Genomic DNA, 27,904 nt, shown 5'->3' on the forward strand with positions numbered 1-27,904 from the left:
AGTGCAAAACTCTGCTGCAGCAGAGCTTTTGAAAACAACAGCTTTAATAACTGTAAGATAAGGTGGTCACAACGAAGGCATAAGATTCACATAGGGTGATAAAGTGCACTGTATAAATTAGTTGTACACACCACTTTGGACTGCGTAATAAAAAAGGGATTCCAATGACATTCCAATGGAAGAGAAACTCCAGCACATTGCAGATTATCATGTAATCTTCACTTTTTCTTTTATATCTTTTGTTCCTTGATATCCTCTTTGGTCACCAGAGCCAGGCATAAATCTACATCTTCCCCTTATCTGTATAAACTATAAATATTTGAGCTCCCTGTAGCCTTTTGTTTTTTAAGAGAGAACTCATATTTTGCTTACAAAGATGATGAAAAAAGCAGCCTTATTACTATTCAAACTCTCTTTCTAGACTGAAGCAGACAGTTTCAGCATCAATAGAAAATCTTTTGTTTGAATGAAACTCTAAGATGTCTGTTTATGTAATGTCCATAAAGGAAAGAAATTAAAGGCCTTGCCCTTCATATCAAGTCTCTGCATTGCTATATTGTAAGTAGGATGAGTGAATTCATTCTTCAAAGCAGCAGAATGCTTTAATGCACTAGCCTTAAAAAAAAATCCCTGAAAATAGCAATTTCTATTGAAACTGACACTCTTTCTTGACTTTTGACTACGATTTTCTTTTTCACACATTTTATTTGCCATATGACCCAAGCTGTCTTCCTCCCTGACTCGTAAGTCTAGCTATTTGTGTCATTTTCTCCTCTGCTTCTTTTCAGTTTCCACTCTGCCTTTTAAATTCCTCTTTTTCAGATTTTGTCATCTTTGCTCTTTCACTTCAGCTGTAAATCATTCAATACAGAGAATTTTACTTCTGGTTTTGGTCTCTATACCAAACTTGCAGTGTTTAAGCCACTTCTAGAAAAGAAAACTTTCAAGACCAAGCTAGGAAGGGTTCCTGAGACAGCAGTTTATGGACTCTTTACTGGTCATTCTGGTGATTTTGAAACAACTTCCCAAAGGCCGATGTAGACTCTTCTACAATAACTTAATTGAATAGCTTAATTTTACAATGGTTTAGTTTTCTAATACCAAATGTGCTTTAGGTTTCACATGCTTCGTTGATGTAATCTTCATGATCTAAATTATTTTTCAAGTGTCACCTTGAAAAGGAAAGTTTTAATTTCTCAACTTTTGAAGACATGGGGCAGAAATCCAACTCTGGCAGAAACCGAGGTCCAAATCTTCAGAACATCCCAACATCTGCAGCAAGAACAGCATTATGGGGCTATTCCAAAATGTCCAGTGTTACGATTAGAATTATGCCTCCTTCTTAATCTTCCCACTAAGGTGCAAGAGCAGCAGTAATTTCTTCTGGACACTCAGGGCAAACTAATCAGCTTTGCAGACAACATCCATCCATTTCTCATCACTCCTTCATGGAAAAGGTGGACAGGCAGATGGAATTGTCCACCAGCTTGACCACAACAAACCTGGGCTGCGGCACATAAGGAATGAAATTTTCTATGAGTCTTACAAAAACAGAGCCTGAAAATAGAGAAGATGACTCAGGTTTCCTGCTCAGGTATCCACTCTGATCACTGGATAGTTAATAATATAATATATAATAGCTTAAGAGAGACAGCCTGCCCAGAAACCACTGGAGGAAAGAGAAATGGAGGGAGTCAAATAGGAAAAAAAAAAAAACAGTTGTGATGAAGAGCAGGTTGAAAGGTGCTGCTGAAGAAATGAACCCAAGGGAAACTTTGTTGGTCTGCAGCAGACGAGCAGATTACAGCCAGCTTTCTAGGGCACTCTGCTCAAGTGTGAGTAGAGCCAAGTGGTGCAGTTCACCACACTGGAGAATAATTTTTCAATTGAGCTGCTGCCTCTTTGCCTGGCTTTCTGACTAATATGTCATTTGAGCAATTAGAGTGGATTCTCTGTCATCTTCCCTCACAACTTGATTTTAAACATCGGGACAAATTGCCCACCCTCTAATAGGAATGGACTTGTACCATCCTGCATGTTTATGCAAAGTTGGGGAACATTCAACATTTTACCAAGCTAAAGGGCCCCCATAGATTTTGCTGCTACACCAGGTCAGTTGTAGAAATGAGAAATGCTTACACAGCAAATGCTTCCAGAGTGTTGGATTGCAAGAGGCTTTTTCAGAGCACTGTTTGTGCATTTTAGCCGTGAAATTTCCAGGGGTATCACTAGGAGTCACACAGCTAAATCCCCAAGCAACACTTTTGGAAATTACTTATATTTAAAGGAGGATTAGAAGAAAATACTTCTTAAGCCATTTTCCATGTAACATTTTCAGTCTAAAATTTGGAGAAATACAGAATCATTTGGGGGAAATACATGATTCACTGGGTATCAACTTCTCCATCCAATTAGGCTGGCAGCTACGCTGAGTATTTAACACACACCCTTGCTTCCCCCTCCCTTTCCACAGAGTGTATATATTAAACACAAGTAAAGACTTCTGGGTTTTCAACTTTGTTGATTTTACATTCCTTCTGGGAATTAAAGTACTACTTTGTTTAATTATTTTTCCTCTACTCATCCACAGTATTGAATGACAGTAATAATGAACTCAGAATCATTGTACAAATCCCAGTAGGAACCATTCACAGTTTGCTAATAGGACATTATATTTGCATTACCAAGTTCAGTTCAAAGCACATTGTGTAAATTAGCTCTGAGGGTTACTACCATGAATCTAAAACCAGAACATCAGGTCAATTAGCACAGCTCCAAAGTACAGTATTTTGGGTGAAAACATAAGGGGTATGATTAAAATTCTAGGAAATCCTCTTTTTGGCTAAGTGCCTCTGAAAAGAAGTCTGGTTTCACTTCTGGGGGAAACCAGAATGCCTCCACTCACAGCAGTGTAGCCTGGTGTCAGTGACCCTGCTGCCTGATAAGCACTATTGACCTGTTCAAAAGGGGGGGCCAAATTAACTCCCAGGAGATGTGGAAATCCTCAGAACCCCACAGAGACACTTCCTTTCCCGTCCAAATTAAAAGAACTGGTGAGTATGAGGAAGACATGGAGGATGTTGAATTTAACATGAAATATATTGCTTACACAAAAATGCAACTAATGCACAAAAGATACTCAGTTTCCTCCACAAAGACAAAACCAGCACATACCAACCCACAGCCAGAGACCAAAAAAATCACAGTTTAATAATGCTAAAAGGAGGCCCACAACAAATTAAGGCAAGGAGTTCCCAGTAACAAATACTGTAGGACTGTTTACTTTTAGGGCAGACAAATATACACGTACACACACACACACACACAGACAAATATGGAAGTAGTTAATGAACTTAACAAACTTCAGAGCCCACATAGCATCTTCAGACAAACTGCTGGAACAGAAGCATGCAGACACAACAGGAAAAGAGGTATCCTAACGAAGTTCTACCTCAGAACTACAACTCTGATGATGCCAGAATGTGTCACCTAAAAAATAAAAGGAAGAGGGAATGGATATTATTATGGTCAAGTCTGTTAATTGGTCTAGATCCTACAGTCAGTTCAGGTCAGTCTTATCAAGCCTTCAAGTAAGCACAGCACATGGCTTATGCCTCTGCCTGGTCAAAGATGATCTTAGGACTCATTCCTTGAAACATTTTGTGGTTAAACTTCTGAAATTTTAGTGTAGCTGTCTTGAAAGGATGCTTATTCTGTAAATGCTAACACATCACTATTCTCTGCAGAAAGATACTTGAAATAACAGTTAAGCAACTTCAAAACCATTTTACCTTAAAACAAATGATGGGATTTCAGATTATACAACACTGAAGTCATTCAATGGACAGGCTTTATAGTAAATTGTATAAAAACGGTCATTACTCACACAAGAAGGTGGCTAGAGCTGGGACACAGAGGGGTATTTAATCACTAATATTTATAATTCTTTAATTATCTAGGCTGCAGCCTAATGGCTCTATAGGGGCTGCACGAAGCAAAACTTCTCACAAGGCCTGAAAGAAAATACTGTGATATATACAGGACCAGGTAGAAAGGTATAAAAAAGAGATACTGGGAAACAAATTTGATGTTTTGAGTTGAGTACCTCCACAAAATACTTTCAGGTTCATGTGCATGACCAGCTAAATAGCTGTAACCTCCTGGTGGAAGTGGTGAGAATGAAAGGATTTGCCTATGTGAGAAAACAGCACACAAATATATAACAGATTCCACCCTAGCTGCAGTGCAAACTGATGTGTGAAACAGAAAATGGGCTTTTAGTGAATTATAAATAGCTGGCAAGGACTGAATACACAGCTGGGCAAAAAATGCTTTATGGAAGACAGTAACACATGAAAGATCAGAAAGCATACGTAAATTGAAATAAAATGAATATGTTGTTAGAATACAAACAAACAAAAGTGGTATTTTGGAAAGTAAGCACTATAAGATGCTTACTATTGCATGACAACTCAGCTACAAAGAGAGATGAGCTGGAGTGCCCAGAAAAGTAAAAGATATTTGGTATAATAAGTGCTTCTAAAACTAGGTAGAGTAACACAAATCAATTGAGTGCTTATTGTATACCTACTCGGTAGCACAGGAAAGCTTAGATTAGCCTTAGGAGTCTTAGACTACAAGCATAAATGAATTTGCAGAGGCAGTGAAGCAATATGTTACTGCAAGATTCAATAGGATCTACCATGAAAAAAATTCTCTTCTTAAAGGACTATTCAGCTGAATTTGAATTCTCCAATTTTTTTCAAATCGACTTATGAATTGTTTTCTCTCCTTATTTCAACTGTTCTTTTCAATTTGCTGTTATTTTCCATTGGGTTCTTCTAATGTTTCTTTCATCATTTTTTATAATCATTAAAGAGGCAGAGAAACTCTCAACTATTTTGTCCTGAATAAGAGAAAAAAAATCTCAGACAAGAAATCTCAGAAAAGATTTTTCTGTCATTCTGCCTTTCTATATCCACACTGAAATATTAATTACGAGTTTCCTTTTATCATACACAGATGCACAAATGAACCTGAATCTGTGTCAGACTTCTAGGTACATCCACACAGGGTCAGGGCAAACAAGAGTGGGGAAATAAAGCTTATCTCTGCTTCCTCTGTGTTTAACGTGATTTTGTCAGTCTATCATCTCCCTAATGAGTGGTGCAACTCTTATTCTTAATTGTGCATTATTCCCATTTTCAGCATTTTTAAAACTAAATTATCTAAAGAGAAAAGATGTCCAAAGGGGAATCATACCCTAAGAAAATGCATTTGAGGAGCAGCAATTAAATACTCACTTTCTAAAAAGTTGTAAGGCAGAATTGCTTAATAATGATTCATTGCAAATGAACCCAAAGAAACTCAGATTTTTAATAACTTCATTCTCCTTGGTCTTCCCCAGAAGATATTTAAACAGGGCACAGGATTGCAATTAGCAGCAGGAAACAAGTATTGCTTCACTAAAGCAAAATAGAGCAATACAGCTGCCTACTTTGATTTCTGGCATTTGATTTTGGTCAAAATATATTTTTGTGGGAAGTTCCGTGTCATTTGGATAGCTATAATTCTTCGAAAAGCATTAACATATTTATGTTTTCATAATTATTTTTTAACAGAGTTTTGAGCGCTTGTTCTCCCACCAAGTCAGAAGATCTGTAAGAGGTATTGGCCAGCTGAACTGGTCCAATTGACAACTGGGGGCCAGGTATGACCACTTCACAGAACTCTGACACACGGTTCCTGCCACATGAGGTTGTCACCTCTTCCTGCAGGGCTTCTTCACAATTTACTAAAATCCATTCTCTGTGCTTTACGGAGCTCTCCTCAACTTTTTCTGTCACGCCTTCTCTGAGAAACAGGAATCTCTGGTTCATGGAGGTTGTGGCCCAGAAGCACGCTCGAGGCCAGCAGAGTGAACAGTGCCACCTCCTGCCCCAGAGCCCTGAGCTCGTGGGCCACGCCAGCCCTCCACTGCAGCCAGCCAGGCACAGAATGACTTACCAGGTTCAGATGGCACAACAGACCTGCCCAGCTTGCACAGGGCAAGGAGGAGCGGGGAGACACACAAAAGGAAAGGGGAATGAAAAGAAACCCTTGTGTCACTGCTTCTGTCACCCTGCCATAAAAATCACCATGTAGTCTAGTAAGAATCACCTTTGATTAACCTTTTATCTTCCACCCTCCTTAGTTAAGGAATTAGGAACAAAAGCATTAAAGGACACTGGATTTCCTTGATTTGATTTGCACTGTCTTAAGACTTCATCAGTTCTGAAAGGTGTTAGTGTAATCTATTTCCTACTGGGCATGGGCAAGGCCATACAGATATACTGCATCCCACTTATAACAGAAATAAAAGTAATCATCCTGCTTTGCCAATTATTTGAAGAATATTTGTTCTTTTGCCCTAAACTGCCCAAGAAATAGACTCTGCAGCTTCACTATTTACCTATAGTGTTTCTCATATTTACAGTGATTTCTAGGAAAACAACGCTACTCTCAAGTAGCATTTTTGTGATGGATTTTCATTTTCCCTGGGGGCAATTTCATTCTTAGAAATGACACAATAATGCAAACATTCTTTAGACAGAGAAGAAATATACAGGCAGCCTAATAAGCTATAAATCCTTTCCACAAGCTTCTGCTGTCTTTTTAAGACTTAAATTATCTTTGTTGCTGTGGACTGGGTAATCATAGCATTCCAGATGTGGATGAAGGAACCAGATGGACAACAGAGAAAATAAACCCCTTCACTGTCCAAAAATGTCTATTTCAGGAAAAAACTTCTTACAAAAACCACAGAGGCAAATGTAATCGGAGTACCCTGATGGGAATTCTAGCTGATAGGAACCACAACTATTTTAGATCAAGCAGCTTCAGACCAAAGTGACAACTTGTATGGCTGGACTTGTATTTAAGGGTAAATCTCAGCCTCCCAAAAGTGCACTTCATTCACTGCAATGGCTGAAACAAAACGAAAATTCTCATTTTTTCCTAAAATACCGAGCAGATTAAATGTCCTCTGGACTTGCCAGGATAGCTCATAGAAGACCCCTTTGGGAATTATTTTCTGGCAAAAAGAGAGCAGCTCTCAGGCTACTTGGGCTCCTGGCCAAGATGGGACACTCTGTCCCCAGCAGCCTGCAGATGACAGCTGCATGCAGCCTCCTCCACGGGGAAGCAGTGTGGGTCTCCCAGGGGTCACTGCTGGGGCTGACACTGATCAGCATTTTTGTCAGTGATGCTGATGGTGGGATCGAGTGCCCCTCACCAAGTTCACTGAGGACACCAAGCCTCGGGGTGCAGACAATGCACTGAAGGGGAGGGATGGCATCCAGAGGGACCTGGACAGGCCGGAGAGGTGGGCCCATGCAAACCTATGAAGTTCAACCAAGCATAGTGCAAGGTTCCACATGTGGGTTGGGGCAATCCCAGGCACAGCTACAGGCTGGGCAGAGAAGGGACTGAGAGCAGCCCTTCCAGCAAAGATTTTGGGATGATGGTTGATGAACAATTCAACATGAGCTGGCAATGTGCGCTCGCAGCCCAGAAAACCAAGGGCATCCTGGGCTGCATGCAAAGGAACACGGCCAGCAGGTCAAGGGAGGTGATCCTGTTACTCAGTAAAGACTTGTGAGACCCCCCTCTGGAGTCCTGCATCCAGCACTGGTGTTCCCAACATAAAAAGGACATGGAACTGCTGGAGAAAGTCCAGAGGAGGCCACACTATTGATAAGAGGACTGGAGCACCTCCCCTATGAACACAGGCTGAGACAGTTGGGATTGTTCAGCTTGTACAGAGATCTCATTGCAACCTTCCAGTATCCAAGGTGGGATACAAGGAAGCCAGAGAGGGACTCTTTGTCAGGAATGCAGTGATAGAACAAGGGGAAATGGGTACAAACTGAAAGAGGGTAGGTTTAGATTAGCTATTAGGAAGAACTTTACTGTTAGGGTGGCGCGACACTGGGACAGGATGCCCAGGGAGGTTGAGGTTGTCCCAACCCTGGCAGTGTTCAAGGCCAGGTTGGGTAAGGCCTTGTGCAGCCTGGTCTAGTGGGAGGTGTCCCTGCCCATGGCAGGGCAGGTTGGGACTGCATGAACTTTAAAGTACCTTCCAACCCTTAGCATTCTAAAGTTCTATAAACCACTCATCACCCTGCTTTTAAATGAGTACCATTTGCTGCTGGATCCCCAAACTAAGTGATGCTCTTCACAGAGAGAGAAACTGTTTCACCATTTCAGTTACATGAACAGAGACTCAGAAATACATGGGTACTGTGTCAGCATCAGCTGAGAGTACAGGGATCAGAGACAGGATCTGAATCCAAGTGTCCGAGTGTTTGTTGCTCCAAACTGCACACTGCTTCAACAGACCCACAGCTGAAGATTATTAAACACAACAAAATTTAAAGCTATTTCTAAAAGCATTATCGAGGTGAAAGCAAGTCCCATCCTCAGTTGTGAAAGAGGATACACTGCATACTGCCAATGCATGTTTCACCCCAGGTGATGGGCTGGATCATTGTGCCACCTGAAGGACCAGAATGCTTCACAAGTTCACTGGGGATATTCCTGCTATCAGAAATAGCCACTGTTCAGGGAGATGGCTTTCCAGCCTCCAGCACAGGGATGCCCCACCCCTCACACCAAAGGACAGCTGGGACATGCCAACAGTTCGTGGAGGGCAAGGCACCCCAGGTGACAGATTTTATGACTTATTGTGATTGACAATGCCTATCAAGGGGGCCCTCAAACTTTCCTCAAAGGGAGACTGTAACTTCCAAAAGTCAAAGCAAAAAGTTAATCAGCTGGTACATACCACAGAAACAAACTCTAACTCCTTTCATCCTTTCAGCAAAGCTCTGCTTTTGACCTGCTTTTTTCCTCTTTTTTTTTTTCTACTTCCATTTACCCTTCTTCAAAAAGCCTATCAACAAAGGCATTTCATCTTTCTGCAGGCATGGGTTCAGTATCTGCACCAACTGTCTCTGTTGCTATAGAGTCGGTGTCAGCGGGCAGCTGAACCCCAAAACCACATGGAGAACATTGGCAGCTCAGGTGGGCTGGTGGGGAAGGCAGCCCTTGGCAAAGCGGACACGTCGAGGCGAATCATGAGCACAGGAACTGCTGCAGGGAGAGGGCTTAGAGGGTACCACAGTACCTCATTCCAAGTCCAATAGATCCAAAGGATGGGAACAGAGTGGGGAAGACAGTGAAACAGAAATGGGAAGATCCTGTGTCACAAAACAGGTTCCCTCTGTTCTGCATGAGCATTTAAGTCTCTGCAAGTTTGAAAGACTGGCTGATAAAAGTAATGCCAGCAAAATCCTGGTTTAGCTGCATTATTTAATATGCTTCCAGCTCAGCACTGCCATCCCCTCACAGACTGAAAGAGCCAACACACACAAAGATCGACCTCAGTGTGAACAGCTGTCTCTAGTGCTGCATCAGCACAACCCATCACAGGCAAGTTACTTGCCACAGGGCATAACAGGGAACACCCAATCCAAGCACAAGTCAAATGGTATTTCAATTCAACGCTTTTGATTAGCTTTCTTCCTACTGTTATCCTTTTTTCACACTTCCCTTTATAATTCTGATAATTCTGACTAGGAGCCAAATACTTTCAGACTTTCTAGTAAAAACACAAAAAAATATTAAGAGCCCCCTGAAAAAGCCCTTTGAAAAACTCACCTCTCTTCTGAGTGGCTTCAGCTAAAATGAAATATTTATAAGTGAAACAAAAGAATGAAAGAAAACCAGAATATCCTCAAGAATCAATGCAACACAAAACACAAGGAGCAGGAACGACCCACGTTAGCAGAAACATCTTCACAACTGACATCTTCAAACTACCAAAATCTTTCAAAAAACTCACAAATCAAGCTTAATATACAAGCTTCAAGCATTTCTGTGTCATCTAAGTGTGATATTCCTCATAAGAGACAAAATTTGCCTTCCTGCCAGAGAAAACATGTGAACAGTTGAAAAAATTAAAAAAAAAAAAAATCACATCCCATTACTCACGCTGATGTTCATTTTTAGTAAGTTCAGTTACTAATTTTCTCATTGAGAGCTTTGTATCCTTTTTGCTGGTCATCTCCTGAGATCAGCACCTCTCAGTAGTTCCAGCTCTTGGGGAACAAAACTACAATTCTGAGACCATCCTTTAATTGCTCTTCCTGAGCAATTAAACTTTTTGTCTAATAATAATGGATTTTGAGTTCAGCCTCCCACAGCATTCAGTGATGTTACTAAAGCTCTGCTTCAAAACAGCCCCAAATCATCAGCATATTGCATTAAAAAAAAAAAAAAAAAAGATAATTGAAGACAGCATCATTTTAAACCATGGTCAGGAACAAGGAACAAAACTCAGAATTTATAAAGAAACAACAACAAAGAAATCATTCCAGGATTTATAAGGATTCTCTTGTCTCTTCCATGAAGATTGTATCAGATTTGACAGACAACGACAGAACAAATTATTGATGGGGTGAGGCACTGCAGATTGAATCAAAGAGTTCAAATAGACAGTGCTCACAGTACTGCCACTGGAAAAAAGGAAGTGAAAATTTCTTTGCCTCAATCACAGCTCCTTTGTCCACTTGCATAAAACTCCCAGACAGAGTCTGGAAGCCTACTGCTTCAGGTCCTGATGAGCATTCATGGTTCACAGTAGGTAACTGGCACGAGAAGATGTAACAAGGATGGAGCAAGGGGTCATAGGACTGAGCTTCTCTAATGACAGCCTGTGTGGAAGGGGAAGTCAAACACAAAATGTGGTTGTTCTGGGACTCACATGGGATATACAGAATTGGCTCAAATGAGATAGCAAAGCTATGGCAAGAAGTTTTTTGTGGAAAATCCTTCATGCTTCTCTAATACAAGTAGTTGCAGATGGATTTATGTTTATAATAACTTTAGAAAGTAACAAGTCATCATTTTCTTTACTGAATAACTCATTTCTGATGATACTTAAAGATGTATGAGTCTCAGTAGCATTAAACGTTTTTGAAAAAACAGTACAATTTTATTAATAGTTCCTTTACTTCTTACAGATTTGTTTTAAATTCAACAATAAAACACAAAACAGGAAGATAAAATTGTGCTAGAGCAGTTCAAATATAATTTTTTTTTTTCATTTAAATGTTTTAGAAGTATCCATGAAATGCACAAAGCAAAGAAAAAATTTCAGGTCAAGTGAGGATAACTATTCTTCTTGCTGATACACAAGCCTTTGCACATATTGCCTCAGAATGTATTTTATCTTGTTAACACAAACAGCTTTGATATGAGAATTAAGGACAAAAATCATTGCTTGCTAATTGCTTGATTGTTTTCAACTGAGAAAGTAAAAACTGTGACGGGCATTTTCAAAACACTACCATTTCCTTTTAGAGAACATATCAATTTCAAATCTCAAAATGTTCCTAAAGTTGCATTGAAGCAAGGAATATTTGATAAAGCTTGTTACAGACCACATTTTGAAGACAAAAATTGTTTTGGAGTACAGTCGCACACACAAATAATGTCACGGTAATGACTCAAAAGCAAGGCTACTTCAAAGAAGCCAAATTATTCTTCAAGAAAATAAGAAGTTTATCAATCACATTTTCTCTTCCTAATCAAGTAATTTGCTGTTCTTGATGCCGTTAACAGATCAATTTAGTTCAGCAGCAGAGCTAAATAAATCTGAATTAAATATTTTTGTGAGTTCCAATCACCTTGAATGCTTGTTCTACTTCAGACTTGGAACATGGCAAAGAGCTTAAAAAAAAAAGAAACTTCATTGATGTTGAGAAAGCACATAAAGGATTTCAGTTTTTAAGGAAATGACAGCTCCCTCTGTTATAGTCCAAGAGCCACAAGGCTGGTACAAGTGTGATGCTAAGCACCCACTTTCTGACACCACATGTAGTGCTGACCTCCTGCAACACCAAGGCTTCTGGCCTTGATGGGAGTCAGGAAATGAGAATTTCTTTGTACAGACTGCCCATGATAACAAGACAGTGTGAAGCCCAGCATCCATGTCTCATTGAGATGAACCAGTTCATCAGCCTGCAGCTGGAGAATGCGGTGACCTCGCACAGACAACCTGCTCTGAGCACCACCAGCAGCTGCTGTGCTCAATCCTTCACCAGTGGGGACCACCATGGCACATTCACATCCAGGGCACAGGAAAAAGAAAAGGAGAGGCCTGACTTGTGCAGCTCTGGAAGGCAAAGAACATGAATGAAATGTAGTGAAGTCTGCTACACCCAGTAAGGAGCTGTTTGACTTCACACAAGCTTTTGTAACATGTTCTGCCCCTGCACTCTCGGACCATATCCACCACCCAAAGAGCTGAATCACTCTGGATTTTTTTCTTCCACTGTCTTTTTCCAGAAGCTGACTCTACTGTCAGAGCACCTCACATCCAACAACACCAGATAGGGTCAGACCATAAAAATGCAGACAAGTGGTGCAACATCAGAAGAAGAGAACAGCTGAAATTGCTCTAGGGAGCACTTTCTGGAGAAATATAATCTGATCAGTGAAACCATAGAAAACAAAAGCAGAAAGGATCCTGGCAGAGAGAAGCAGCCTGGCTCTGAGAAGAGGCCAAGCAGCATGAACTGACCACCTGATGGAGCAGAAAGAAACCCAAAGAGAAGAATAACAAGAGCTTTATTTTTGCAGTCACACTGGTGACTGTGGCCAGCACAGTGCCTCAAATCACAAGCACAGCATTGTGTACCACTCTCCTCCTATCACACCATGTGGATGTGAGATGGGGCTCATTTTAATGCTGCCCTTTGATACCAGTAAGAAAATTCAACACTTCTACAAAGTGAAAAATGGTTCCTGACAGAGTAAACCAAGAGAGGCAGCATACAGATGAAGTAATTTTATCGTAGAACATTCTCTGCTGGGAAAACTGTGCAACTGGAATTTTAATTATAAATTCAATGTCAATATAGAAAATAATAAAAATCAGAATTTCCATTTCACTGTTTTAGAGCTCTCAGAATCTTCTAGTTTTAGTCAATATAGAAAGTGTGAGCTCTTTCTTGCTGTGTTACAGGAAATCTATGAAGGCTGTTTTGAACCCTTTACTACGTACTGTAAGAACCTCAGTAGAAAGTAAAACTAAACAGAAAAAAAGGCAAATAAGTGAACACACCAATAGTCCCCTGCAACAACTCTGGGCTAAAATAAGATCTTGCAATGGAAATTTTTTTTTTTCCTTTTTAAGAATTCTCTTATTAAAAAAGAATTGTCTCAGTTTATTAGTGAGTTAGGATGCTGGGGAAGCCTTTACCTATTTTACCTACACTCTATATTTCTCAGTTATTCACTTCTGAATCCTAATATTGGCTAAAGAAGACCAAATTAGTATAAAATCCAAATGTATTTCTTTGTAATTATGCAGGCTATAAAATCCATTGCTTTCAGACACACTTTTTACACATGCACAAGTGAAGTGCCATCACTGCATATTCCTTATAGGGTTTTTTTTTCCCTTAGTTACAGTTGTGGTATTGTTGGAGAAGCTACAAAAGCTGAATTTTTCACTAAATTGTACAACAGTTCTCATTTCTTTTGGAAAAATACTCTATAGTTTTAGTGCAGCTATAACAATTATTATGCAAATCCCTCAACTCTGCATGGTTACCCAGCTTTAGAACTCATTACAGATTCATTAGAAGCAGAGTTGCTCCATCTTCTCTTTAGATACTTTGAAATTTAATCATTACCAGGAACTAGGGGATAATGCTTCAATATGAACATCACATTCATCACAAAGTATTTGTACTGCTGCACATGATTCTTTCATGCTTAATTTGTTATTAATCATTGTTTAGATTATAGCCACTATTGTGGGCAGTTATTAAAATTTTTAAAAAATCCTTATTTGAAAAAACAGCCTGCATCATCTTCAAACTAATTCCCACTCTCCTCACAGATTTTGGAAAAATATTAAGAGAGACAAGCAGAAGTTAACTATTCTTTACTGAGACTGACGTGTCAGACTATTTTTAGTGGGACATGCATAAGTTCAGAAGAGAGTAAAGCAACTGAGGGTAAGGACAAGAGGGCAGGGAACTTGAAAGAGAAGCAGCTGTAGTAGTTGCTTCTCTCAGGGGCACAGATGTTGAAGGGAGAGAAGCAACCAGGATGCTAGACTGACAGAATGAAATGCAATACTAGAATATCATGGCTTGATTTAAAGAGGCAAGAAATATGTACTAGCCTGAACAAAAAAGAAGAACCTCCGAGATATTTAAGCACAAAAGTAAACTGCAAAGACATCAAAAAGGTATAAAAAGTAATAGTTTGGGTGCTTTGATGCTGTTTACACCTGGAGAAGCTCCAGGTTTCATTATTTTTTAGGTTATTACTGAATATTAGCTTGTTGCACATAGCAGTAGTTAAATAAGGAGTGGGTGATAGAAACAAATGTCCACAGTAGAACTTGGTGACTTAAGAGAGTCTTTGAAAATGGAGGGGACTTTAACTAGGCCGAATTTGCAGTAACAACCAAAAAATATGAACAACAGCTTACTGCTGTGGACATGAATTCTGCTGAACTAATCAATACAATCAAAAACATATAAAGTCTTCACATTGTAACTCCATACAGGCGTTTCCCAGATTCCCAGGACAGAAGCAGGGAATTTTAACCTTAAAAGTAAGGGAAACATGAAAAAGATTATAAATAAATAAATAAAATTTAGAAAAATTTACTATTCTTCTTTTCACTGTTACCCAAACAGATGAACACAATGATGGACTTCATCTACTACAGAGTTGAAATCTTCATAACATCTTCATCTGTTATTGCCCTTTTGTTGTTCCAGATAAATGAAGATCAATATCACAAAAGGTACCAGAAAACATCATCACAAGAAACTGAGGAAGAATAAAGCAACCAATGTATGTTCACTGCAGAACACTGGCAGCAACCCAGGCTTTGGGTTTATACAATGAACTCCTGCAAAACTTCACAGCAAGGCTGGTTTTCAGGTAACACAAATATGCTGAAATCTGGGGGGAAAAGGAAGAGGGAGGAAAGGAGGACAATTCACTCAGTGCTTTTTGGGAGAAGGAAGGGGTCTGTACTTGCACACTGGAGGAATAACTCAAAACACATCTGCACTAAGCTGGGCAATGAGAGGGTGAATGTAAAAAAACCCTCTACCACTTCAAGAGTGACAGAATTAAGGCTGAAAATAAAGTATTCAAGAAAGCCGATATATACATACACACAAATAGACTACTCTTTTTTCTTTAGCAGAAAATATGTGGATGGTCTGTGAAGTATTGCTTGATACATGATCAATACATTCACATCCATACATACTGCAGCAAGAAGCATCTCAAAAGTAGTTCCCTCAGCAACTCAGTGAAGCACGTTTTTGTATTAACAATTCCATTCTAATCTTCTCTTCCTCTAATTTTGCCAAAGAGATTCAATAAAGTGACTTCATTGGAAAGACACCATCCAGAACAATGACTTAAAAGAGTACAGTGAAAACAAACCAAAATTGCAGCACAGAGGTTGATCTAACCATTAAACATACAGCACGAGAAGATAATTGACACATCCATTTTGAAGTGATAGCAAAGCAGTCATCAGCATACTAGAAGCCACTTGATTGCCTACCCTGCTATAAAGAGTTAAAGGCCTATCAGACGTGAAACAAACATTTCATTGAGCTTTCCCTGACATTCTCTTCAGAAGTGATTGATTTGAACAGAGTTCCCTAAGCCATATACTCAGTAGCTGAAACTAGTGGCACAAGCCTTTAAGTTATAGTTAGGGGAAATAGTTCCATGGTGGGGAAAAAAATCAAGTGTGAATTCCTCTTGCATAAACACTGAAGTCTAATGTTAAATGTTAAAAGGAAGTTGATCTGTTTAGAGACTGACTCCTAAAGATCACCACAGCAACTTAATGAAGTGTGATTTTGCAAGTCCTGACTTTTAATTTCCTACAGAACTAACTGACTGCAAATGGTCATTTGCTTTCTATAGTCATCATTCCTCACTTATAATGGTATTGATATTTCCACCATACGACCCTTCACTATCACAAACTGGAATTCAGCAAGGGAATAAGCAGTAGGAATCTGTAAACTTCAACAGAACTATAAAATCCAGTTTGCCACAAATCTCATTTAAGTCCTCAAAAATAAAAGAATTGAACACTTTGCCTCTTCTGGAACACTACAAAGTCATTATGTGATGATTAGAATGGTACAATAATAAAGAAAAAGGGTAAAAAATCAATTACATGCTGATTTCTAATACAATGCTAACAAACTTTCCAACTTGGAAAGTTTCTGAAGCGTCAGTTCCCATTATCCAGAAAAAGTGATGCTGTAATTATTCCGGTAATTTGATGATTGTCTCAACCACTCAGTATGCCTCTGAATTCACTAATCTTCAAGTTCCACCACTAGCAAAAGCCTCATGAGTTTAGTATCCCTGCTTCAGCAAGAACACAACGCTCAACATCTGTCTCAGGTATCAGTGTCGTTACAATATCCCATTGCACATTAGGTAGTAAGATGAGATCACCAGGAAATACTGTTATGTATCCTCTTCGTTAGAGACAAAGAGGACTGGCAGTAAATCTAGCCTCTCTTTCTTTCCCTGGCAGTCTGGATATTCCCCATGAAAGCAAAATTTGTCAGTCTCTATCCCTCCAGGTGATACAAAAAATTAAATACTGCCTATACTTTGTCCTGTCTTCAGGAATGGGAAACAGTCTATGAACTCAAATGGAAAGAGGCATTTCCCTCAAAGTCTGAGAAAAATATCTGCGCTCTGTAGAAACTCAAGGCTAAGGACTCCTTTCTCTCCTTAGCTTTTCTGATGCTCTAAGCAGTGGCTGCAGATCCCACCCAAGGCACTAATTTCCACGAAGCACTGTACAGGATGCCTGTACACACGACACTATGTCCTACCATGCACAGCAAGCCTTAGCACCTGGAAGCCAGATATCTGCCTTGTAGCACCCAGTCCTTTCAGTTTAAGACCTCAATAATTTACTAAAGACCAGTAGGAAAAGTCACATTAGGTTGTCTACGAGAGCCATCAAGAAAGCATTTGCCTGGCACACACAAAGAGCAAAGTGAGACTAAATAATGTAACAGTCTCTCCTGGCCTCAACCCTGTGTAAAAGGAGCTTTATCTCAGAGGGGCTGGGAGACTAATTAATTTGAGCTTAAAAAGCCCTTCAGAAACTTGGAAGAATTATGCTAGTCTGCTTGCAAAGTATCCATTCTTCTCCAGTTAATTTAATTCAGATTCCTTTTCCCTTAGCATGTATCAGTGCATCCCCCAGAAAGATACACTGAGTAAAGTCCACAGGGTGTTTTGCAGTTCAAGGCTGATGTTTGCATCTGTTGCTTCAATATGTTGCTTTCATATTCTGTATGTGTAAGGCTGACTGAAAAATTAAGGAATAAATTAAACAATTAGACTGTAACGAGGCAAGTCCTCTCTTTTGTCCTCAGGATGCCAGAAGGTTGGGAACAATACACACTGACTCATTGGTGATCACCTACAAGAAAAAGGAGAACTAGGTACATCAGGGAGGCTTAATTCCCTTTCATATTATCAGGATATCAGGTTTGCTCTAAATTACGGTAGAATGAAGCAATGGGAGCATCATACCATGCCTCCTGCACAGAAACAGGGTCTGCCTCCAACTATGGACTTCAGGGAGAGGAATAAACACTGAAGAAAAGCATCCCAGACACCAGGATCAAATTTCCCAAAGCAGTGCTAACAGAACCACAGCCGGCCAGTTCAGGGAACATGCAGATACTCTCCACTGACCCTGATTTGCTGAAGTGAATGGTACAAGAAAAATTTATCCTGAAAGAACCACAAGCCTTACACAGGGTGCAGGAGCCAAAGATACAGAAGTGGGGGACAAGCAAAGTTGCCATTTTGTTCTCTGGAATAATATTGTATTTAAAACACAGCCTGATCTTAAACCAGTCTTAATCCACCATTTCTACTTTTTAGCTAATCTTCAAAAGATGTGGTTCTCTTTGCACAGCAATCATCAAAACACGTTCATCCACAACCGAATCATGCTGTATGTCAGAAAATAAACTATATGTTCTAGGAGTACAACACAGAAACACTATTAAAAATAGTTATAGCCTACTAGAGTTGTATCTTTGTATTAACTTCATGTTTGTTTTATTAAAATAGTAAGCTGTGTTGCTATTGATATGTTAATATATTTACACCGAGCTCAGCTCAAATGACAGTGGGATCTTCTTAAAAGGCACAAAAAGAACACTAAAATTGGTATCAAATTCACTAAATATTTTTTCATGACTTGTGTACATATGAAGTTAAGTTTATCCAACTCTGTATTTTAAATCGATCAAAAGGAAACATTGCCTCAAATAACGAAGTGGACACAGTTCTTGGACCCAAATTACTCCAAGATTATAACTGTGACAGATGTATTTGTTGAAACATATCTTCAATTTCCAGATTGGAACAGAAGAAACAGGTTTCTCTCAGTATTTTAACTCAGTTCTTCAGCGCTCAATAAACTAGTCCCTAAACTGAATCAGGAACTGAAACAGAAAATGACCTCACAGCTCCTGCAGCACAGACAAGAACGACACCATGATGTCAAAACCTCAGTTTCAAACTGGGATGCCAGTTGCTTGAAGTCCAAGCAACTGCGATCCCATTAAATCAGTGGCTGCAATTTTATGTAAAATTTTAACTGCACACAGCTCCATTCTGTACACAAGCAGCTAAAGATGAAAAATGCATTTAACACATGACAGCAAGCGTAGCTCTTTGCTGTTCCATACTAGTATCAAACCCAGTTTCTGACCATTTGTTTTCACCTTTGGATCTAAGCCCATGCCAGTGTATTTGCTGGGGTCTGTATGTGGATGCTGGGATCTGCAGATGGATGTGCTGCTGTGCTGCACGGGGCGCTGGCCCTGAGCACACCACCAGGACAGGCTGCACTTCCATGGCTTCTTCTCCCTGCCCCCATCACTCTTCGCTCTTGTATCTTCTGCTACACAGAGGATATGAATCACAGCTGAAATTCCCTCAATGCACCTCGAAATAATGAAGGTTTACTGCAGGAGCACTCCTCCTTTATCATACACATCCTGATTCCAGCCCCCAACCCTTCCCAGGGCGAGGATTTATTTTTGAATCACAGGCAAATAAAGCACATCTACAGAGTACCAGTTCTTCTAGCTGCTCCCCAGGGACACCTACACTGCCAATATATTCAATTTGGTGTTAATAAACCATAATGAGTCAGCAGAAATCACTCCTATCCCAACCATACTCCCCTGAGGGTGCCAGCAGATGTTCAAAGGAGAGATCAGCAGCAGGGCACTGCCAATTGCCTCCATGTTATTTTAACCTCACTTGTCTGTTCTGCTTTTAATTGCCTACATTATAAAGAGGGGATAAAAGAAACAGATCTTTCTGATGAATATAATTCACTCCTGCAGAGATAAAAATCTAGAAATTCCCATTCACACTTGCACATGGAAAGATACACATAATGTTGCTTTATCACCTGGAATGATACAAAGCCATTGTCATCTGAATCAATCGGTCTCCTGTTTGCTACATGACATAGCACAATAGAGCCCAAGGGGTTTTGTCCACATTTGCAGATGCACATGGTTTAGTGGCAGACTTACCAGTGCTAAGCTAGTGGCTGAATCCTAAAGGCTTTTCTAACCTAAACAGGTCTGTGACTTCCTGCAGTAGAGAGCTGCAAGTCCCCCACGGCAGCACTCTTGCTGAAGCACGTACAGAATATTACATTCAGCTCCGGACACCTCATTACCAGGAAGATAACACATTAGACGGAGTTATTAGAGAAGCAACAAAAATGATAAGTGAAGATTGAAGAGCGTTGTTACATCAAGACATTAAAAGCTAACTGCATAAAGGTTGACTAGGGAACAACTTTCTGGGGGACATAGTTACAACCTGTAAATATTTGAAGGAAAGATATGTACGGCAATAAGGCAAATGAATTACTTAGGATGGAAAAAACAGATACAATTATGAATAAAAAGATGAAATTAAGAAACGTCTGCCTCTCAAGAAAAAAAAAAAGAAGGGTAATAGAAGGCAGGCTTTGAGAAGCCTATTGCTTGGATGACTTAATAGGTCTTTTATATCTCTACCTCCTGTAACTCCATGATAATAATGATGGAGCAAAAGAAAGGACTCAAAGTATGAAATCCAATTAATTCTTTGCCAGTAGGCAAACCATTTTTATCAGATATGTTGGCTTAGCAATAAGCTTAAGCTTGGCATGATAGATCCTACCTGTCAGTTATTCAGATGTAGCTTTTTGTAAAGTCTTTGGGGAAGACAAGAGTATTTTTATACTTTCATTAAAACACAGACTACATCCATCAAAGAAGGAAGTTATATTAGAAAGATCTTTGGCATTTTCAGACTAATCTGTGCATCTGACCGGTGCCATATTTAGCATTATCTAATCTGTTTTGTGCATCTAACAGACTGCAAACCCTTTGGGGCAGAAATCCCATTCTCCTCTCTCTTTTTATCACACAGCATCGAGTGTGTTGACAGTGCTCAATAAATAATAGCCAGTTACAAGGGAGGGAAGAAGGCAGAGCTAGCACACAGTGTGTAGTATTATTTTCAAGGGATGAACCCTTATATAAGAAACAGGAGTTTTCATGTACATTCCAACAGAATAACTCCTACTTCTCTCAGGAAAAAGCAATTTACAAACACAGAAAATGCCTCAGAACTCAAAAAAAAATCATTTGAACAAGTACAGAAAATGGCAGGAAGAAGTGACAAAGAGGACACAAATTATTGAGAAATGGAATAATATAAATATTGCGACTAAATTTTAGTCTAAAGTTTAGACTAAAATGAGGAGCATTTTGAAGACATACACAATTTGTAGGCATGATACCATCTTTAAAAGGATAGTCAGGCATCACTTCCCAAATAACAATTAATCACTAGAGGTATATTTAAAAGAACCCATTTTGGTCTACTTCTCTGTTTCCATGCAAATGTTTCATCCACAGCTCACACTATTTATTGACACTATTTTGGCTCATTCAAAACTCTTGTAGAACCCATGTGAGGAGCCAACAAGTCTGCTCACCATTTTAGTATCTGCCAAAGTTAATTTTTGAAAGAACATACAGGGACATACACGGTTATATAATGACATGCTGCCCTTAAAGGTGTTCTGAATTAAAACATACCAAGCCACAGATTATTTATAAGATCAGTGGGAGCAAGTTACTGCTGGCAGCCTGCATGGCACACCTGGACATTCCTCTGACAAACTCCTCTTTTTAATACCTGATATTTCACACACACAGTAAGATATTACAGATTCATGGTTATAAACTCCAGCTTGGAATCACATACCCCTAACAACTTTACCTCCACCATCTTGAAAGTCTGCTTTTATGAAGAGATGCTGCCTGTGCTGCTCTCAGATGAACTTTCTAAGAAGTAATGCCAGCACTGAATGAAATACTGATATCCAAGGATGAGACAGGTTTTACAGAGATGCTTTGTTTTACAAATGCTCTCAGTTAAGCGTAGGAAGCATCTGTTGTGTACTGCTCCCTGTACACAAAATGGATATTCAGGAAAGTAATTTACATTAAGTACAGTGAGGGAGATGAACACTCCCACCTCATTTGCCACAGCCTTCAAATGGTGTGTGCATTTACAGAGTTGCTAGTTTCAGAAACAGTTGCAATGTAGCTTTTCTTTCCAAGGATAAATCAGCTAGAAGAATTTTTAAAAATATTCAGAAAACTAATTTCTCCGGCTCAGTTTTCCAATCTTTAATAATAAAATCAAATGACTCCCAGGTTTAGATAAATAACTTTTTCCATTCATAGAAATTTATTTTTCATGAGAAATTTTCATGTAGTATGTATGAGAAGTGCACTTTTGAAAAAATATTGCACGACTTTACTGAGATACAAAAATATTATTTTACACAATTTTCATTAAACAATTCATTATTAGATTTTTTTTAAAAACTGTCCAGAAAGATATAGTTATTATGTCATTAAACAACCTAAATTGCATTCAAAGTCAATAGGACTTGAGCACTTAGGATAACTTACTCTACTGGAAAATTTAAGTGAAGAGAGACTCTCAAGACACATGGCTGTACCCCAAGTTAGGCTGCTTCCAGCCTCACCCTCTCAGCTGTCAAGCAGCACTTGCAGACAGATAGGTTTTTTGCAACTCCTTAAGCTTAGGGGCAAAACCAAGCACAATGACAGATTTTGTAAGAGTTGTGAGAAACAAGCTCTAAATAAAGAAGGAGACTTTTTATCATCTCAAGTGATTTTGCATTTGTCCACACCACTTCCAGCATACTGCTACTACAGTGACAAGTAAGGGTGTAGCTCAACAAATCACAAACAAATCCAAAATTTGGATTGCTTTGGAAAGCCTATCCTTTTAAAGTCCCTTTTTTGTTTCTTTGTTTCTTTCTTTAGAAATCAGATAAATATCCAAAGAGGAGCATCAGTGCCTAAATAAGTTCATTATCATGGGAAAGAAGGGACAAGAAACATGCAGAGAGGGAAGATGGGTGAAGGAAGAGTCACAGCAACTGTGCAAGGTCTTATGTACCAGAGTCACTATACAATTGAAAAGCTATTCCTAAGAAGGCAAATATTATTCTGCTGCTTTCATTTCCTGACTTATTAGAATTAGACAAGGAAATTGAACATCGCTCAGGGCTCTCTGGTTTGGAGCTCAAAGGACAGCCCTGCACCCACCACACTAGAGCTGTCTGAAAACCAACATGCAAGAGCTGCATTCCGCGTGAACTTGTGGCAGAAAGATGTGGTGACCAGCAGTGTGGAAAAAAAATCTCTTCTTCTCTCAGTACAAACATGTTCTCGCAAAAACTAGAAGACAATTCATAGGCAAAGCGACACCCCAGTAAGCGTCACCGAGTGCCTACCACACCCCCACTAACACTTCTGCTTTCACAGCCCTAGAGATCCTCTGCTCACAATTTAGCCCTTCCAAGTTCTGAGCCATCACACCCATCTTCGTTATGACAACTTACTTAAAATTTCAGTGGGAATGACCTTCATAAAACTTTACACAAAACTATCCCTTTGGACAGACTATGAAGGAGTGCTGTCTTCACATCAGCTTCCATGTGAGCTTTGCTTTGCACCATGGTGCTGAGGAATCACCCCAGTCGAAAAATGGGGACTGTAACACAGTAGCCTCCTTACCAAGGGTTTTCATATGACTGGCAACCTCTTTTTGTACTACCCTTTAACATTTCCATCCCATTCTTACCCTCATTTCACTCCCTCTAGAAGCTCCCATAACCTCCATACAAATACATGGCTAAGTGTTTCAGGGAGTCATACTGCAACTGAGGGCTGATTCTTTTTCCTGAACTGATTGTCACAAATTGTTTCAATTGTGCTGACAGCACAGCCCTCAAAACTGAAACACAAAAGCAGAAATCCTAGTTTCTATGACCCTGGTAGAAACCTTGCTGTATGTCAGAAGTCCATAGGCAGACCTAAAGAAGATCCTGCTGAAGCATCTGTTTCCCTTGGAAAAGGCAAAGTGGAAACAGTCAAAACTGTAAAATTAGGTTCTGAAAAAAACCTGACCCAAAACAGTTTTTCATGGTATTGCTGCATCAATAATTGCGCTCTGAACAGACAAAACTACTTGCATGTACACAGGCAGGCATGTGGATGTATTCTGTGACAATTCCACGATGACGTAAGATTCCCAGTGGCCACACATGATAACACAAATTTGGTTTCACACTCCTACCCTTGTCCAGTCTCAGTGTAAGCTGGAGACACTGAGGCAAAGCAGGGTAGGCCTTTCGGACATGCTAGATTAGGTGTGTGCCTGCATGCACAAATGAGCACACTTAGAGAGGCTTTTTAAGGAAAAACGCTTAAATTAATTTCTTCCCACCTAAGGAACTTTCTAGGTAGAAGACAAGAACGTGTCTGGGCACACAGAAACCAGATAAACTGTACTGAGCAAAAGAGAGCTGTACTCAAAAGTAACAGGAAAAGTGCTTTATAAGGAGTTCTTTCATTAAGGACTTAATTCATGAAACGTCACACAAATCCACAGGAAGAGAAACTGCTGAGTGCAAGACTTTGGGATCTAGAGCACCGGGGTCTAGATCCTGCCCTTCATTTTAAAATTCTCTTACACAATAACTGTAAGTTGGGTGATGATGACCTGACTTTTGTGAATTACTCTCATTCCTTAGCTGTCACTTTAATTGTGCATAAAAGGATTTCAGAAACCTGTGTTTATTAAAATTGCCCACCTTTAATCGTATACCAGGTATTCTCCAAATAAAAACAAGAGAGAAGTCCAAAGAGCAATGTAATCCTGCAAGTCCAACAGCAGGTTTTCCCATCTTCCATACAATAGAACTAGTAAAGTGAACTCATAAAAATATAAAATAAAAGAACATTTCAATATGGTTCATGATGAAAAAAGAATGGCTCAACACTAGCACTGAAAGGAAAATGGTTGCATACCTCAATATAACAAATCATATTCTGAAACAATAATTCACATTTGTATTGATTTTTACAGATAATAATATCTCCCCCTAAAACATATTTCACATAGTCCTCACTCCATTGATCAGAGTGTTATATAACTGTTTTGATCAATCTGACAAAACTTTTATCTACACATGCACAGCCTGCAACTTTGCTAAGCTCCAAAACATTCAGGTACTGCATGCTAGGTACAAAGAATTTGGGGGTTTTTTATGGGCTGTTTCCTTCTATATATGCACTACCTTGCTAAAATCACACCACACTGGATTTACCAACAACCATTTGTATTTTCAATACAACGTTTGTATTTTCTACAGGAAAGTAACTGCATTGAAAAGGAAGGGTTTATCCAAGACATGTTATGTGTTTGACAAATTACTGATCAAAAACCCACCACCACAGTTCCCTGTTGATACAGATCCAGATTTTTTTTCATCCTAGCACACTGCCACTGAGTTCTAGCTCCAACTGGTGACTAATACAATAACTCTTACAAACACCATAAGTCTGACACTATATCAGCATAGTATGTTGATATAGTATCAGATACAGGTGAGCAATAACATCCATGAAAACTGAAATTGCATTTATTATACAGACACTAAAATCAAGAACTCGCATTAAGGTAAGTAGTCAAGAGACAGACACTTGAGGGGTTATTAAAGCCATTAACAACATACATCACCTTAATGGATTATAAAAATGTTACACATGACTCTCTAAAATCAGTGTACATACACATTACAGCATCCCCCCAATTCCATTTCACTGTTCCAATGTACCTAAATCCTGGCTTCCATGGAACAAGCCTAAGAAACAATTCAAGTGCCATGCTTATAATGCAATGCTAATTCTCATGTGCAATTCCCATCATGTATAAAATACCTCTGCAGGTTGAGCTGCAGGAAGGGAGAGTAACAAACATTCATTTTATCCGGACTACCAATAACTGAGAAATCTGACATAAGCAAATCCATCCTGAATATGGAAATCAAGACATAGAAGGGCCTGCTTTTCATTAGTGATTACTTGAACCGTTTGACTGTCATTCTGAAACTAAGCACAGTCTTTACGAACCAAATAAAGGCTCTTAGCTCAAATCCCACAAGCAACAAAGGAAAACTATACTTCCACCTCTGTCAGTAAAAATTATCATGACAGAAGACTAATTCTGTGCTCACAGTGGCTACACTGAAACAAATGTACACCAGTGTCAATGCACCAGCTTTTATTCCCACTGTACTGACATTTGAGGAAATGTGTTCTCTATTAAAAAGCATTTTATGCAGCTCAATCATTCATTACTCTGCAGGCATTTCAAGATTTGGCTTCATTACACATTGCAGCACCACCAGCATTGATCAAGGATAATAATTCAGTTTCAAAGCAGCCTTCTGATATTTTGAACTCAAGTCAGACAATATCCAGACTTGTCTGGTCACTATCTCAAGAAACATTAGTCCTCGCAAGGTGTCTGCTTACAAGTAAGAGGGTGGATTCACCCGCACCAGATTGACCAGTGTGACCTCTCTACTTCTCTACTACTTCATTCTGAAGAAACCAATATCCAATATCACTCTGCATCAAGCCATGCATGGACTTGCACACGGATACCCAGTTTCCCAAACCACTGTATTTAACACCTGTTTTGCATCCTTTGCTTGAGGAATTTTTAGCCATCAGTCTCAGCAAAACATTCTGTGATGCTCTAACAAAATTAAAGACTTAGCAAAATGTCTTACCAAAGTCTTCTCACCAGTTCTACTTACTGAACAGCCTGCCTGTTTGCAACACTTCCCCACCCCATTATATAAGCTGGTCATCTTTCAGATTGAACTCTTAGCCTACAAATGCAACTCAAACAAAATTCTGCATTTGTGAAGCTTCCTCCTCCTGCTCCACGTGAAACAGCTCCAGCTCTTCCATACTGCACTACTGCTTGAAAAAATTACCAAGGTGTCAACATAATATCCTAATTCAAATGGTTATTTTTCCCCTTGTTAAATCCTCAAGTGTTTTGAATACAGCACCAGGGAATAATAGAATGTGAATAAGTAATGAAAGATAAAGATGTGGATTTAAATAAAATATCCCCTATTACCATCCTTAATTCTTATCTATTGTTAGGATGACAGCCATCTGGAACATACAGCAAGGTGTGCATTCAAGAAAGACCCAGACAGAACAAAGTGCAATTCAACCCCCTCAATAGCAGCCTTAAATCAAGTTTTAAGAGGACACCTGGCTACCAAGAAATACTGCGACCGTGCAGTTTTATCTTATTCCAAGATTTGCATTTTTGCCGCAGGACTCGAGGCCGGTGCTCCGAAGGCAGCTGCGGGGGTGTCCGGGAAGAGGGGCTCCCTCCCTCCATCCCGCATCCCTCCCTCCGTGCCGCACCCCGCGGCGGGCGCGCCTCTCCCGCGGCAATGCCGCCCCCTCGCGCTGCCCGCCCGGCACGGGCGGCCCGCGGCTCCCAAAGGCCACCAACACTTTAATTGCGGATTAATTACAGCCTTTCGCCAAGGTCAAAAGGAACGTTCCGAGGCAGTATAAATGGTATCATGTGGAAAATGCGTCATATTTTAAAAGCGCCTTTTTTTTTTTTTTAACGTAAATTCTGGTATTTGCTGCCCTAATGTGCACAGAGCAAACCCTGTAGTAAGGCACCTCTCTCGTGTATGAAAATAGTGATGCAACCCACACACCAAACAAAATTTAGCAAATGTGAGGCTTTTCTCTAAATTAAATCATTATGGAATATGTTTTCTCTTGAAATTAATTCTTTCCCAAACAAGACTGGCCAATAATGTTACAACACCTGTAATTATATTGATGTGGTATTTGTAAGAACATCAAACTTTTAAATTGATCCAATTCAGAAATAATGGAAACAGCAGTGCGGAGTGGCTGTTGAGTGCAAGCAATAAATCATACAAATTGCATAATTATAACTTCCATGACTCCAGAGACAGTTTGCACTAGGAAAGGCAACGCATGATAAAACAGGGTGAGTTTCATAACCCCTAAAAGGAGAATGCTCCAGTATAGTAGACAGGACATGGAGGCAATAGCACTGAGTCTCCTCAAAAGCATGTTTGGCTGCTGGGGACTCATCACCCTCCTTAAGTGGGTCAGAGGTGCTGGAGAGGTGGTTTCAAATCCTAGACACAGACAAAACTGAATCCTGATATTGCACAGTGATACAGTGTGGGGCCACTGATCTCCCGTTGATTCTTTAAGGGGAGAGGCAGGGGAAGAGAAATTTTTATTCTGCTGATTCCAGAGGT

At 39.7% G+C, this 27,904-nt stretch overlaps 1 protein-coding gene across 6 annotated transcripts in view; it reads right to left on the reverse strand.

The window, feature by feature from the left end:
- The window catches only part of DISC1 (DISC1 scaffold protein), a 192,080-nt gene that overhangs the window by 54,085 nt on the left and 110,091 nt on the right, over positions 1–27,904 (reverse strand). Inside the window, exon 10 of one of the 6 annotated variants that reach the window (XM_063390495.1) lies at positions 12,088–12,217. The exons of the other annotated variants lie outside the window; for them this stretch is intronic. Within the exon in view, the coding sequence (XP_063246565.1) occupies positions 12,132–12,217 (86 nt within the window). The 3' untranslated portion in view covers positions 12,088–12,131. Of the gene's footprint in view, positions 1–12,087; positions 12,218–27,904 lie in introns of those variants that run through there. 6 annotated transcript variants of the gene reach the window in all.

The sequence above is a fragment of the Prinia subflava genome, chromosome 2 (assembly GCF_021018805.1).
Source record: "Prinia subflava isolate CZ2003 ecotype Zambia chromosome 2, Cam_Psub_1.2, whole genome shotgun sequence".
NCBI lineage: Eukaryota > Metazoa > Chordata > Aves > Passeriformes > Cisticolidae > Prinia > Prinia subflava.